At 30.8% G+C, this 17,237-nt stretch overlaps 1 protein-coding gene across 10 annotated transcripts in view; it reads left to right on the forward strand.

The window, feature by feature from the left end:
• Positions 1 to 17,237, forward strand: part of LOC107451983 (uncharacterized) — a 111,023-nt gene that overhangs the window by 62,586 nt on the left and 31,200 nt on the right. For all 10 annotated transcript variants that reach the window (XM_071181610.1, XM_071181612.1, XM_071181611.1 and 7 more), the window contains 2 exons: positions 294 to 510; positions 7,056 to 7,084. In XM_071181610.1, coding sequence (XP_071037711.1) covers positions 294 to 510; positions 7,056 to 7,084 — 246 coding nt within the window. The remainder of the gene's footprint in view (positions 1 to 293; positions 511 to 7,055; positions 7,085 to 17,237) is intronic.

Here is a 17,237-nt window from a genome sequence, read left to right on the forward strand (position 1 = left end):
CTTCAACAGTGTCATTTAAATTTAAGAAAACACAGTAAAATTTAAAAATTGATTTTAAAAATGTTACGAGCTTTTTTTGATATTTATTTATAATAATATTTGTTGATAAATTGTTTTAAAATGTTATTAAAATACATAACTTTTCTTATGAAGTTTTTTCCTAATATTTTAGTTTGTTATTATAACCTCTCTTTTGATTTTCTCGTTTGTAATTGACAAATGTTTAATTTTCTTTATGTGATTTTCAAACTATTACTTTTGCTGGCTATACTAACTTTATATGTGTATTTTAGGAAAAGGAAGCATTATATGAACAATGTCCTTTTTGTGAGAATAAAATACCTGAACGTTCTTATTCTAAACATTTACTAACTTGTTCTCTGTCTATGAAACAATGTCTTCTTTGTAAACAAGATTTCCCTAAAGGAAGTGAAAGAGATCATTTTACTGTGTGTCCAAAATTAATCAAGATGAGTTCAAAATCTGGTCAAGATGAGTTTGTTTATGGAGGTATTATAATTTAATTTTTTTAGTAAAAGTTTTCTTATGTTTCTGATTATTCTTATATATATCTTTCAAGCTAATTGGAAGATCTAGCTCTTTGCAAACTGCTGACGTCACTTAACAGTGTGCTTACAGAGTTCACTACAATAGGTGACAAAGAAATGACAAATGTCTCCAAAGAGCTGAATTTTCTAATTGGCCTGCAGCACAAAAATCTAATGTGATCTCTCTTAGAAAGTCAAATGTGGTAGAAAAACACATTGAATCGTCTATTAGTGTGGGATTTTTGTAACTCAAACAAGGATATTTCAAAAAATTGGAAACAAATCAAACTACCTTTAAAATGTAGCATTCTCACAACAGCCAGTTGTGGAAGTAATGGTAGTTAGGCTCTGTTATTTCTTGATCAACAACATAATTGTGGTCATTTGGTCAACATTAAACACTAAACACTCTTACTATAAAGTAAAGCTGATACCTATCTATTTGTAGCTCGGTGGGTTATAGCCTTGACTAACGATCAAACTCCTGTCTTTCATAAAAGCTGTTATCTCCATTCTCAAATTAACATTAATGCCCTAAGAATTGCTTATTTAAGTTTTTATTTTTGATGAATTCACAATCATACACTGAGAAATGGTGAATATTTATTTAACTTCCTTAAAATTAAAGGGCATTTCCTTTTTGTGGAATAAAAAAATTTCTTACTTGTCAGAATCAACAGAAATAAGATGTTATTCTTCATTTATTTCAATAACGTCATGATGAATAATGTGGGCATTCACAATCGAGGTCATCAGTAATATGTTTTTCCACCACTTTTTGGATGTGCAATCCATCTCGAAGCAGGTTCCTAGTTGGTTAGAGAGGTCAACCCTCCCACCTATGAATTTCTTGTAAAACATTACCATTGACAGACAAGAGAATTCCTTCTGAAATCCATCTTTTAGAGTTCTAATCACAGTAGTTAATTCATTTGGTATGACAAAAACCTACGTGTTCATCCATTGGTCAGCAATTATTCTCTTTCTTTCCGCAGTCGGGCACCCTGGTGTACTTTTTCATCTTTTTATGTAGGTGCCGACGCATCCATGAGACAAAATGGACATCAGATTCACAGAAATGAGGAATCTATTGAAACAGGTATGATTTTGGGAGTCTCACCCTTTATCGTAGAAACAAGCTTTTTCACAAAGCATTTTCTTTCAGTTACTTTGCTCACTAAAATTTTCTTCTTAGCGTAAATGCAGCAGTTGTATAAGTATCCTGTTTTGGAATCACAGCGTTCCCTCACTTTTATACCTCTCTTTGCTGATTTCAAAGCTTGGTACTGCTTCAGATTACTCATTCCCTTGAATTTTATCATTGACTCATCTACTGACTTGTGCTGTCAGTGAAACTCTTGAGAAAAATGTGCTTCAAACAGAAAAATTACTTCCTCAATATAATATAAATTAGAAGCATACAGAAAATTTTCCGAGAATTGAGGTGAAATCCGTACTTATCACTTATTGAATGGCTTCACTTCTCTGCGAACTACTGACTTACCAATGAGCTTATGCTCGACATTTCCCTAACAACTTTCATGATTTCGAATTGGTTAGTCTTTTGAGGTGTTTCGCCCTTTGACTGCCTAATTATAAACTTGCTTCCGAGTTCTTCATTTGGCATTTTTATCCTTTCGTTTTTACGATAGGCGATATGAAAGCATAAGCTTTTGGGAAGCATCTTAAAGTAAAAATCCAATTCAGTCACTTTATCATCAATAGAGAAATTTGTTTCTTCCTTGATGTAGTTAACTAGAGGCATACATGGTGTAAAGTTACTTATGCTACTGTAAAAATAATGGCAGATTCTGAAGCTCATCATCTTCAAACAAATCGTTGTGATTGTGTGGGACAACTTCATCATAGCTCTTTTCTTGGATGATTTAAAGTCAGCATATTCAGATTAAGAAGTGTCACAAAAAAAGCAAGTTATCTCAGTTTGTCATCAGAGTAAATTCTCACTTGACTCAATATTGAGAAAAGGGAAGGAGAAAAACAAAACAATTATATTTAAAAATCTTAAGAGGTGCTTGTTGGAATAGAATGATGAATAAATTGATGTAAGGAGTCAATCGCTGAGCACGATTGCCCATTGTCACTTGTTTGATCACCAGGGAACAATTGATATAAGAAATTCATGGGCTCATTATGTGTTTTGCGGTGCAACTTAAGGTTTTCTGTGCCAAATTTTTTTCAGTTACTGGGACCTGCCCCAGCTGTAATTTCAAAATCTTTCAAGGCTAGGACATCATGTACCCTGTCCAGTGTAAGAAAATTAAAAAATAATCAAAAAAATTTTTTTTAATTTTTTAAAAATATTAAGTAGAAATATATTTTTTTTTTTGGGTCTAGTTAGAAGAAATTGAAATAACGTTTTGGGGTACAAATAACTGTCCGGTAAGAGGAGTGTTCGCCACACAGTGAAGGTATATAATGGTTTATTCATAGAATATTCATGGGAAATTTTTACAAAAATCTGTAATGAGAGGAATATATTTTCAGAAGCTTCCGCAATGAGTGGTTTTACTGTACAATTTTTTGAAAGTGAGACCCTTGTACAATACCCGCCGTTTATTAAAATCACTTTCGTTTTATGCTTTTTTGATTTTATTAAGAGGCGATTCAAAATTTGAAGAAAAAAAATCTAATTTTTATGATATATTCTAAATGCACACACTTTAAAAGCTGAATTAATGATGACATTAATGCTTTATTTTCACTAATTTAATTATTTTAATTAAGTAAAACCCTACGTAAGATTAAATTTACAAAATTTTTGCAAAAAACTGATCAATGATTGCTTGAGTTGCAGTATTTACAGGGATGAGATTTTTCCGCTTTTTAGCGGATTTCCGCTTTTTTCACTTTTATCTCTTGAATTTCAGTTTTTTTTATCAAAAATTCAGATTTTCTAAAAATTTCACTTTTTTTTATAAATATTCCGCTTTTTCAGAAAATTCAAACTACATAGCTACCAATCCTTTCTCATTTTTACTTATTATAGCTATTTTCTCCCCTTTTACTCGCAGCAGATAAGATTTTCCGAATTTTTTACCCGCCCTCCAGATAGATCCGATTTTTGTAGTCCAAACGACGGTGCTTCTGACAAGCCTTTTAGAAGTCCCAAGCCTGGAATCTGCTAATATCTCGATTCTTATTCACACGATTTTAATATCAAACATAGCTTTTCATATTTGCGTGTTGCTTTTCTTATTCACGCGATTAGAGTATTGTGCGTTGCGATTCTTATTTACGAGATTTAAAAATCCGATATTGTGATTCGTATTTACGCCTTTTTAAAAACCTATGTAGCGATTCGTATTTATACGTAATTTTAAAAAAGGCATTGGGATTCACATTCACGCATTCTGAAAATTATGCATCATAATTTTTATTTATGCAATCTAAAAATTACGCATCATGATTCGTATTTACGCGATCTAAAAATTATGAATCGTGATTTGTATTTACGCGTTTTAAAAATTCTATATCCTAGTTTTTATTTCCTCATTTTCAAAATCGTATATCTAGTTTCATATTCATGTGATTTCAAAATCCATAATTGTTATTCATATTCACGCAATTTTAAGATCAACTATCGCGATTCTTGTAAGAAGTAAATTTTTTTTTAAATTAGTTACTATAAAGGTGACTGTTTTTCTAACGACGATTATTAGTATATGTAAGTGTTACAACACCAGAGAAACTGGAAGGGAATATATTCAAAACTTACATTCTGTTACAAAAACTTACATTCAAAACTTACATTCTGTTACATTCATTACAAAGAAGAAAAAATAGGATTTGTCACAAGATGTTTGAAGATGGACTAACGACTAAATATAGCAAACAAAAGCAATCACTTAAAAAGGGATTTAATAAAAAAAAAATTTGGAAAAAGAGTTAATTAACTCATCAAAATTTTATTTATAATTGCTGCTATTTATGCTATAAAAGGCAAAATTCTTATAAAATAAAAAACAATTATCTAAGCAGTTGCTGATTGTCATGTAATTTTTCAAACTAAAATAGCAATTTTTGTTAAGGAGTTACTATATATTTCTACTTCACTGTTATTGATATGTTTCTAACAGCTCTAATTAGATTAGACTATAATATGAACATAATGGTTCGGTCCATCCTTAAAGTTTTTTTTTCCAATATAATTTAAAAAGTAATATTACTGATATATTTGCTTTAAATCACATAAAAGTATTTATTAAAAGAAATGAAATATTAATGTATATTCTCAGTAGTTTTAATTTGCTGAACCAGGTAGTTCTACAAGTAATAATTGTCTCTTATGTGAACTGAGGAAAAATATAATTTCTACCTTTATTTTTTCAATTGGTAATTTTTGTTTTCACTAAATGTTAAGTATCAATGTAATCATTTATATAATAATAGATTAGTACACAATTGTATGTCAACACATTATTTATTACCTTAAACTGTCTGGAATTTATTATTAAAGGGTTGCGCTTGCGTAAAATTTACTATCGTGGAAATTCAGCTTTTTTGCCTTTTGGCTAATCTCATCCCTGTATTTAAAATTAACTTTTCAACATCATTTGAGAGTTTATAGAAGTTTTTATAGTTTTCGATATTTCCTCTTCTTTGTTCTAAAGCTTGCCGCAATACATTAAGTGCTTTTCTGACTTCCATTGAAGATGGCACTGATGAGTTTATTTCATCTTCTGAGTCTGATTCCTCCATTTCTCGATTGGAAATAACTTTGCAATTTTTGATGTCTGTAACAATTTCAGAATCAAATTTTTTTCCTGATGTTTGCAGGTTATCGTCAATAGCTATGAACATGACATGAAACATGAAAAATTCTCGTCCATTTCATTTTCTTCATTACTGAGCATTTCTTCAAAACAGTTATCAGTTCCATCGCCAGTGCTTAATTCACACTTTTTAAAGCAATTTGATATTGTTTGGGTTGAAACAATGTCCCATGAGTTACGAATCAAATGCATTGATTCCAAAATAGTAAGGGATTTTGATAGTTTGTTTGCAGTTAAGAGTTCCGAAGAGCTGTCACAGTCTATGTCACTTATGATTTTTTGAACAACCATTTTTCTGTAATGAAACTTGAATGATCTTATGATTCCCTGATCAAGGGTTGAATAATAGCTGTAGTTTTGGGTAGCAAAAACACTAATTTAATGTTTTTTAAAGGCAAATCCTCATCAGCAGGGTGAGCAGAACAATTGTCTAAAAGTAAGACGACCTTTTCCTTTTTCAGTTCCTTGTCCCATTCAAGAAGAAATTTTGTGAAGATGCTGGATGTGCGTTATAGCTGTTGGCATAACTGGTGGGCAGGTGTTTTACTCCTTTAAAACATCCAGGTTTTAAACTCTTTCCTATCACTAAAGGTTTTTTTCCCCACAGTTCCTGTCACGTTGCATGTTACCAGCACGGTTAGTCTTTCCTTTATTTTTTTACACCCACCAGTCGATTCATTTTTGAACAGCAGTGTGTGTTCAGGAAGTGCTCGGAAAAATAATCCTGTTTCATCTGTGTTGAAAATTTGCTCTGGTTTTTAGTCTTTGATGAGTGTTGGCCACACGTTGTTTACCCAATCGGCGGCAGCATCTTGCTTTTCACTGTACAATTTACGATAGACAATGTTGCTGCGGTCTTTCCATCAGGTTAGCCACCCATCTCTAGCTTTAAAATCAGAATCACCAAATAAGTTAGCCAAGTCCTGTGCTTTGTGAAATAAAATTCCTAGGGAAATTAGAATTCTTCGTTCGTGTGCATTTTTGAACCATTCTAACAGAGCCATTTCAATTTCCTCCGATTTTTCTTCACGCTTACGCTCTCTTGACAGATTTCCATTCTTTTTCATTTCCTCGGAAATATGTATCCTTTGTTTCAGAATGTTGAAAAGAGCAATTTGGGAAATCCCTAATTTAATTGAAGCTTCACATTGACTACATTTAGGAAGAAAAGCTATAATGATTTAGATTTTTCTATCTAGAAGCTTGAGCTCTGGGAAGAGCCATAAAATGTGACAGAATTCTTAACTTATTAATTAATATGAGCCTTTTTTATGTAATTTACTTTTTGTGCTTTCACTGTTATTTTACTTAGTTATTTCCCTGCAACCACCATTATTGTTTCTTTCCTTTATTGTAATTACTTAATATTTACTTTTTGTTTCTCTATAAAATTATAATATTTGGCATAAAATTATATTATCCAAGCACACAAAACTGATTTTTTCTGTAAAATGAGAATAAATGTATGTTAATATAAACTCTAAACTGCGCCATAACAGTAACAATTGTTGTTCTGAAATAAGTAAAAATGATTCTGTGGAATAAATTTTCGAAAAAAAATTTTTTTTCTTCATATTTCTAGTATTATATTTGAATTTGTGATAAATATTTCCAGCAATTTGTTAAAATTTGCTGATTGTTTACTAGTTTAGCATTTAAAAATTGCTTTTCCCGAAAATGATGGACTTAATTTATATGGTGTTTTATGTTGCAGGTTTCTCTCCAAGCGATTCTAAAACAAAAGTATGTTATCTAATTTATCTATCTTAATTTTACTAATCTAATTGCTATGTCATTTGTTCTCTTTTGCATTAATGTATTTTAATTTTCATTGTAATTGTGTTGTATTTCCATAATAAACAGCATGTTTTTCATGCTAAAAATATGCCGGGTATCCACGCACCTGGAAAGTCATTGAAAATCATGCAAATTCAATGATTTCAACCTTGATTGAAAATTGTGGAAAATCACAAGTTTCAGTGATTTATGCTAAAAAATCATGGAAATTTCCAGTTCATTATAGGTTTGGAGTATTGGAGCCCTTAGTCCTGTTAAAAGGGTTTGAAAATTTAGCATTGCGATTTGTATTGATATGATTTAAAAATAGCATATCATGATCTGCATTCGCGTGATTTAAGAATCCCTCATTACAATCTGAATTTGTGTAATTTAAAAAATTACACATCCTGATCCGTATTTGTGTTAATTTAAAATCACACATAGTGATCCTCATTTGTGCGATTGAAAAATCCCTCATCACGATCAGCATTTGTTTGATTTAAAAAGAGCACACAGTGATCTGTATTTGTGCTAATTTATCATCTCGCATCGGAATTTGTATTCACTTAATTTTAAAAATACACAGCGCCTTTGCTATTCACATGATTTAAAAATTATTTGTTACAATCCATATCCATTACATTTAAAAATTTACATATCGTGATCCGCATTCTTGAGACTTAAAAATCCTTCATCACTTTATTTGCGTGATTTTAGAATCAAACATCGTGATCTGTATTTGTGCGGATTTATAATCACACATCGTGATTTGTTTTCACATGATTTTAAAAATGCACCGTGAGATTCACATTCTTAGATTTAAAATCCCTTATCGCAATCTGCATTTGTGCGATTTTTAAAAATGTTACCTTGATTCGTATTTGTGTAATTTAGAAATTGCACATCACGATTTGTATTAATGTGATCTAAAGCGCGATCCATATTTTTTCGATTTAAAAACCACTCTTCTGGATCGGAATTTGTGATTAATGTTTGTCCGATTTAAAAATAATCATGCATCGAAATCGGCATTCATGTAGTTTGAAAAATCATGCATTGTAACCAGTATTTGCGCGATTCAAAAATTACACATCACTATTTGAATTTGCATGAATTTAAAAGTACATAGTGTGATCCGTATTCATAAAATTTAAAAATTCCTTCAAGGAGATCCATTTGTGCAATTTAGAAATTACTGATCACAAACCGCATTTGTAGGATTTTTTTTAAAAATTACACATTGTAATCCGTATTAGTGTTATTTAAAAATCACATAGTGCAATCCATGTTTAGGTGATTTTAATCATACATCATGATTTGTATTCACGTGATTTAAATATCACATGCAGTGATCTGTATTCATGCAATTCAAAGAATAATGTAATAAAATCAAATTTCATATGATATAAAAATCACACTTCGATATATTTAATCACAATACAGTGTAAAGTCGCGTATCCGGAATCGGTGGGACTTCCAGAAGTCCGTATAATAGATTTTTCCGTATAATACACCCCCAAGGTAAACAAAGCTTGAAATGATTTAATAAACGATCTGAATCTAAGAAGCAAAAAATAAATAAACACTATTTTTAAGGGGAATAATGTTTTAGCATTAAAATATCTAATCAATCAAATATAAAATATTAGAAAAAAAATATTATTGCTGAAAATATGGAAAACGAAAAAAATGTAACTGTTACGAAAATATTAATCCGCCATTTTGAACTAGAACAATTCAAGCAGGAAGGGGAAATTCTGGAACAAAGCTTAAAATGACCTAAATCTAAGAAGCAAAAAATGAATAAACATTATTTTTAAGGGGAATAATGTTTTAGTATTAGAATATCTAATCAATAAAATATGAAATATTAGAAAAAAAATATTATTGCTTAAAATATAGAAAACTAAAAAAAATTGACATATGAAAATAATAATCCACCATTTTTAACTAGAATGATTCAAGCAAGAAAGGGAAATTCCCGTCGTTCATTAAGGTGGGTAGATAGAGGATAAAAATTCATTTCCTCCTTATTTGTGAAAGAAAATAAGTGTAAAGAGATCATTTAAGTNGTAACAAATTATTGTTTTCTCTCCAATCATTGGCTATCAATCAAGCATAAAGGCGGGACACGCTGATCGGGTTCTCTTTATTTTTTCTTTTATGACTGAAAGAATCTGCTAAAGAAAGAAAGTTACCCCCTTTTCCCCCCGCCTCCTAAATATTACTTGGTATGGGGAAGAACGAATGTTTTGTTTCTCAAGGACGTGTATCCTTTTAGACCTATTCAAATTTTCCATTCTGACTCCCCCTCCACCTTAACGCTTGCCCCGTTTACCCTTTTCCACAGTATTTCTTCTTTCAATAAAAAGGTTCCAGGAAATGCCTCTTTTACTAGCCACCTGCATGGGAAAGGAGGGGGGGAGGGGACTCAGTTGCGGTCTTTTGAAAACAAATCTCCCTCTTTTTCCTACATTCCAAGGGAGGAGCGACACTAACGGTCACTCAATGGTCTTGGTAGATCTTCACTTCCCCTTTCTGGTGATTTATGGGTTCGATGCATAAATCAGAGGTTCAGTGCAAGCTAGAAAAAGAGAAAATGCGTCAAAAGATTTTTTTTTTCTTTTTTTTTTAGGAAAGGGGAAGATGGAGAGATGTTTGTTTATTTTGATTGTTAAAAAGTGTCCGGGAAATCGACCCTTCCGGGAAAGGGACGTCCGGGTATGGGACGTTACACTGTATTTCAAAATCACAATATTATATCGCATGATTTAAATATAAGCAGCGATTCGTGTTTCCGCGAATTAAAAAGTCGCAATGTAATATAAAAATCATTGTAATTCGTATTCATGGGATTTAGAAATTTTTCATTATGGACTATTTTATATTAACGATTTATTATCCTATGTCAACGTGAAGTGTTTAAAACTGTAAAATTTTTGGTAAGACTAATTTTTGACAATGCTGGTTTTGGTTTAAACATTTTTCAAGTTAATGATTTTTAATTGTTTAAGATTTGAAATTTATTTTAAAATTTAATTTGTAATTTATTTTGTTTTCATTTGACATAAGCATCTCTTTTTCACCATATATATATATTTAGAATCTTATATTTATGTCAAATATGTAGCCGTTTCTTATGATATAAATATAATCTTAATAAAGAAAGCACAAAATTAAAAATAGATCGTTTGAAGTTTTTGTGTTTAATTATAAGAATGTATTTACGTGACTGGTTAAATCTAATACCATAAAATTTAATAAACATATAATTAATATATTTTTATTTTTTATATGTAGTTATATTAAAATTATATATTTTATATTAAAACTAAAAATTTATTGTACAAAAATGGCTTAAGCCTAATAAATATTGAAAATTTTAATAAAACTTAATTTTACAAATGATTTCAGTTTAAAATATTTTGAAGTTAATATTTCTGTTTTTTGTATAACATATTTTTTTATTTAGTTTGAATTTTCTCTCTCTCTATATATATATATATATATATACATATACATAAATCTCTTGTCGCAGTTTTAGTGTTTAAACTCATCCGAAACGGCTTGACCGATTTTGATGAAATTTTAAATTTATATTCAGTAGGTCTGAGAATAAGTTTAAAACTAATTTTGTTTTCATTTTTTGGGCAGATTTAACGTATATTTTAAATATATCTTTATTTAATCGTAAAATAATATTCACGCACGTTGCAACAAGTCATATTAAACTCTAATACTTATGCACGCCCTTAAAAGAAGAGAATCAAATATATTTGCAAATATGTGAACAAAGGCAGTGATATGGCAATATTTTGAGTTGAAAATACCAATGTGACTGCTCTTCCAGTGAATAACAACGACGAAATAACTCTGTACCAAATAGGCGGGTACTCCAATGAGCTGTTGGCATATCTTTGGTTTCCTAATTCATGAATGGGATCCAACCGTTATTCATTTAGCCGTTCATCTTCAAAACGGTCGGAGCTTATATTTCACAAATGAGACGGCGATTGACCGAGCTATAAATCCACCAAAAACTACACTCGATGCTTTTGGTGCCTTTGCACGGACATTACTTTACTCAGAAGTACTACCCTATTTCGCATGAGTTTTAAAAAATGGACACCCCGCAAGCAAGGCACACAGGTTGCTGCATGTCCTGGTTTATTCAAATCAAATGCCTTGGGAAGAATATTTACAGTCAATCCAAGGCAGACTGAGTGCTTTTATTTTCGACAGCTGTTGGTTAATGTCACCGACTCATTGTCATTTCAAGATATACGTAAAGTCGATGGACATCAGCATCCAACGTATAAAGATGCATGCTTTGCACTCGGCTTGCTGGAAGACGACAACCTGTGGGAATGTATGCTTGCTGAAGCAGCATTGAACTGTTCTGCAAAGCAAAACCGTTTACTATTTGCTATAGTATTAACTACATGTTTCCCGGCCCGTATAGAAACATTATGGGATAATCACAAAAATTCGATGACTGATGATATACGGTATCAACATCGCACACGTTGCAACGATAGCATTCAGCGACGCTATGCACACTGATTGCTAACGAGGATCTTTGCATTATTATTGCCAACTTGCCACTCAGTCATTTCGGTATGCCTTCGCCAAATCGAAGTGCATCTGATTTATTAAACACTGACATGAATCGTGAACTTCAATACAATACGATAGAAATGGAAGCAATTGTTACTCGCAATGATCCACTAATGAATGAGGAACAAAGGAACATTTATGACTGCATTATGCTCGCAGTTTCGGCAGGACAAGGTGGATTTTTTTTTTCCTGATGCACCAGCTGGAACTGGCAAGACATTAACTATTTTGCTAATTCTCGGTGAAATACAATCAAATAATGGCATCGCGTTGGCCATTGCATCATCTGGCATTGCGGCAACTTTATTGGATGGAGGCAGAACAGCTCATTCAGTATTTAAGATGCCAATAAATATCCAAAACAACTCAGATGCAGTGCGCAACATAAAAAATATTTCGTCTATGGCCACAGTGTTGAAACACTGCAAAATTATCATCTGGGATGAATGCACTATGGCACACAAACATTTGCTTGAGGCGTTGAACAGGACATTGAAAGATATAAAAAAAACAATGACAAATTATTTGGCAGCGCTCTGTTACTCCTTTCAGGTGATTTCAGACAAACACTTCCCGTCATTCCGCGTTTAATGTACGCTGATGAGATCAATGCTTGCTTGAAATCATCTCCACTGTGGGGTAATGTTGAAAAAGTTCTACTAAAAGTAAATAAGCGCGTCCAAATGCTTCAAGATCGATCTGCTGAAACATTCTCAAAACAATTGTTAGAGATCGGTGATGGAAATGTTACTAAGGATGAGACTGGATACTTAAAATTACCGGACGATTTCTGCACAATCATTGATTCACAAGATGCTCTCATTAGCCTAATATTTCCCGATGTACACACGCAATGAATTCATCATGAGTGGCTGGCAGAAAAGGCGATCTTAGCAGCAAAAAATGTAGACGTCAACTAATTGAATCTGTAGATGCAATAGTTATTGCCAGGTAACTTGGTGACATATAAATCCATTGATGCAGTTTGCGATCCCATTGAAGCTGCAAATTTTCCAACAGAGTTTTTAAACTCATTGGATTTACCTGGCATATTACCGCATAATTTAGTACTCATTGTTGGATCTCCGGTTATTTTGCTTCACAATTTGAACACATCACGGCTGTGCAACGCCCGCGATTAGTCGTTAAAAAATTAATGAACAACGTCATCGAAGTCATTATTTTAAATTACAAATTCTGGGATGAAAGTATATTAGTTCCACGAATCCCTATTATACCCACAGATGTGCCAATTCAATTTAAACGCATTCAGTTCCACATTAGATTGGCATTTGCAATGACGAGGCCAAACAATGTCTGTCTGTGTCTTAAATTTGAGCACACCATGTTTTTCACACAGACAATTATATGTGGCATGCTCTCAAATGGGCAAACCATCCAGTTTATTTGTGTTAGCTAAAGATGGAATGACAAAAAATATTGTACACTCCATTGCACTAAGATATTAATATTGTTGACTAATATTTTCAGAATTCATTTTATATATAATTTGTAAAAAAAAGTTACAATAAATTAAAAAAATTATTACTTGGTGTGTTAATTTCACATTCCGTCATCGTTCACAGCGCTCCATGCCTCTTCCACTCATGTACCACCTCCGTACACACTTACAATAAATAAGATATAATATATATATATATATATATTGTTAATTTGATAGTACATTTAATGGTGTTGATACTTTTGTTTCTTTGAAATTAGGCAGACCATTTGAAAATAACATATTTAAATTTTATCAGATTAAAAAAATTTTTAGCTTCGTAAATGTTCTTAAGAGTCTTATTAAATGTTTTTCTTTTTATATTTTAGTTTGCTACCTTCAACTGCTGGGTTATTTTTTACTGTTTGTTTAATAATTCAGTTCTTTTTTATTCTTTTTGTTTAAATTGGTTTATTAGAAAAAATGTGCAAAGCATTGCTCAGATAAAACAATATTATTTTTAAGAAAAAAAGTTGCAATCATTACGATCTTTTGACTATATTGAGCAATAAAGTATTAACCTGTGTAGTCTTGGAAAGTGTTTAGTAGAAGTCATGAAAAATCATGGAAAGTTATGAATTTAAAAGCTCTAGACTTAGCAGATATCCTGAATATATATAAAATAAATTTACCAAGAAAACAAAAAAAAAAATTATGTTGAAAAATAGAAACTACTCCAAACAGATGATTTTGGTGCCCCTAAGTCTTACCTTATTTATGGCAATACTGAATTTCTAATAAATAATCATAGATCCATACCACTCCTGCAGTGCCCTTAGAAATGTATTCTGCTCTAATTTATCGAATCTATTTCCTAGACTACTGCATCTTCCCGTGTTTTTCCGTATAATATATACAATTGGTCAAATAATTTCTGAGTTATCCAATTTTTAAAAAAAAGTCCTATATTTAAAATTTCATTTCTTGAACTATTTGACTAATTTGCTTCAAATTTGTCCATTCCCATTAGGAATTACATTTTTTCAAATGAGCTAAAAAATAGTATACCTTGAACTCAATGCATATTATAACTCAATTTTTTTGTCATTAAATAAAATGTTTGAAAGTAATTAATAATAAATTATTTCTTGCATGGAATTATATTAGTATGAACAAATTTTATAATTGTGCGCAAGAATTTTTTGGTTGGCTTGAAAAGTTCTCGAGCCATTGTAAAACACACAAAAAGTAAATTTAGCATTAAGGGGTCCAAACTTACAAATGTTCTCATCAGGGAATGAACAAATTTTATAATTGTGCGCAAGAATTTTTTGGTTGGCTTGAAAAGTTCTCGAGTCATTGTAAAACACACAAAAAGTAAATTTATCATTAAGGGGTCCAAACTTACAAATGTTCTCATCAGGGATATGTAACGAATATTCGGCCATTTCGCTGAAGATTCGGTTGGCCGAATGTCTTGCCAAATACTTCCCAAAGTATTTTTTGACAAAGCTTTTTTTAAAATTCAAATAGATTTAGAAAAGAATAATTTAAAATCATATTTTTTACTATACATTATTAGAAATAGTCTTTACACGTAAATGTTGCATTCTGAAACTTGCACTTGGCTTGCAAATTTCTGTTCTGCAAATATGGAATGAGCTATTTGAAGATTCAAAACTAGGTTTTAAATTGAACCACCAATTTTCTACTTCTGATTATATTCAGACAAGTTTTTTTCAACAATTTTGTTTTAAGAATTCAAAAAGTTTTTTTTTTTTTTTCATTATTGCTGTTTTTCTGTTTTTAATTATTTTTTAAATCGTTTTCACTTAACGTTTCTGATAGACTTTCTTCATTTATTGTCACTTTTTTCCTGTACGGTAAGACATATCAGTAACTTAAAAACTGAGATTTTCAACCTTAAATTATATTTTAAGAACTAAGAACAACTTTTTTCAGTTTCTATTTTGCTTTTTTATTAACTTATTTCTTATCACCATTTTTATTAGATATAGCATTTTGTAAAAATTGTTTCTTAAGAACGCTATGGCAAGGTGGAATTGAGATTTTTAGCATTAAATTTATTATTTAAAAATTAAGAAACCATATTTGTTCTGACAACTGTCTGATTTTTGTTCTAGCTTTTTCTTTTTTATTTTTATTGATGTTTTTAAACCTCATTTTTAATAATTGGTAATACAATAATTGGAGAACAGAGATGTCAGCTTTAAACTTTTTCTTTAAAAGAATTGAGATAAATTTTTACTTTTTCTGTTTCACTTTTGGATATAAACTTATGTTTATATATATATATATATATGCAGTGTAAAGTCGCGTATCCGGAATCGGTGGGACTTCCAGAAGTCCGTATAATAGATTTTTCCGTATAATAGACCCCCAAGGTAAACAAAGCTTAAAATGATTTAATAAACGATCTGAATCTAAGAAGCAAAAAATAAATAAACGTTATTTTTAAGGGGAACAATGTTTTAGCATTAGAATATCTAAATCAAATATAAAATATTAGAAAAAAAATATTATTGCTGAAAATATGGAAAACGAAAAAAATTTAACAGTTATGAAAATATTAATCCGCCATTTTGAACTAGAACGATTCAAGCAGGCAGGGGAAATTCATGTCATTCTGGAACAAAGCTTAAAATGATCTAAATCTAAGAAGCAAAAAATAAATAAACATTATTTTTAAGGGGAATAATGTTTTAGTATTAGAATATCTAATGAATAAAATATGAAATATTAGAAAAAAAATATTATTGCTTAAAATATAGAAAACGAAAAAAAATTGACATATGAAAATAATAATCCGCCATTTTTAACTAGAATGATTCAAGCAAGAAAGGGAAATTCCCGTCATTCATTAAAGTGGGTAGGTGGAGGAGAAAAATTCATTTCCTCCTTATTTGTGAAAGAAAATAAGTGTAAAGATGAGATCATTTAAGTTGTGGGTGGGGAAGTAACAAATTATTGTTTTCTCTCCAACATTGGCTATCAATCAAGCATAAAGGCGGGGCACGCTGATCGGGTTCTCTTTATTTTTTCTTCTATGACTGAAAGAATCTGCTAAAGAGAGAATGTTACCCCCTTTTCCCCCCGCCTCCTAAATATTACATTTTATGGGGAAGAACGAATGTTTTGTTTCTCAAGGACGTATATCCTTTTAGACCTAGTCAAATTTTCCATTTTGACTCCCCCTCCATATATATATATAGCTTTTCCGACTAAATTATTCTTTTAACGTTTTACGAACACCTATTTTGCAGTTAATATTTTAGCATTACTGTTTTGTTTTAGGAATTAAAAGGATTTTTTTCTATTTCTCTTTTTTACAAATTCAGTAGTATATATATTGCTAGCAGTCATGGCCGAGTGTTGAGCCACGCAGACAGCAGTTGGAAGGCAAAAATATTTTTATTGAGCTTCACGTCGTATATTCAGAACATTTTTAAGATTTGGCAGAGCTCAAATTGCACTCAAAACCTGTATGCTTTAGTTTTTATCCTAGGGAAAATAGCAAATGAATTTCCCTCTATTTTATTATATCTCATGGAAAAAGAGAAACATTAATTGGTTTATTAAATAGGTCACACGATTTCCCCAAAAAGTAAAGGGGAGAATTTCTTACTTTTAATTAATGCATACTTGAGCCAAAAATAGATTAAAGGACAGGATGTGATTTTAAAAGTGTGAGAAAGAGTTTCGTTTCGAATAGTAAATTTAAAAAAGGATTTACAGAAAAGAAATAACATAAAAAGATTAATTAAAGCTTTTTATGTATATATATATACAGAACAGAACCCGCTATCCGGAAATCAGAAAGCCAAAAAACCGGAACGAAATTCGATAAATTTTTGCGCTATTTTTAAAATTAAAAAAAATTTCCCTCATAGGATTTTAGGATTTCTTTTTCTTTTTTGAAAGATGTTTACCTTACCATCATTTTGGAAATAATCGTTAGTGTATTCCTTCATCGTTTTTTCTTCTTTTTAAGATAATTTCCAAAAAAAACTTTTTTTTTGTTGGGTTTAACAATAAACA

Source organism: Parasteatoda tepidariorum, chromosome 6 (assembly GCF_043381705.1).
Source record: "Parasteatoda tepidariorum isolate YZ-2023 chromosome 6, CAS_Ptep_4.0, whole genome shotgun sequence".
NCBI lineage: Eukaryota > Metazoa > Arthropoda > Arachnida > Araneae > Theridiidae > Parasteatoda > Parasteatoda tepidariorum.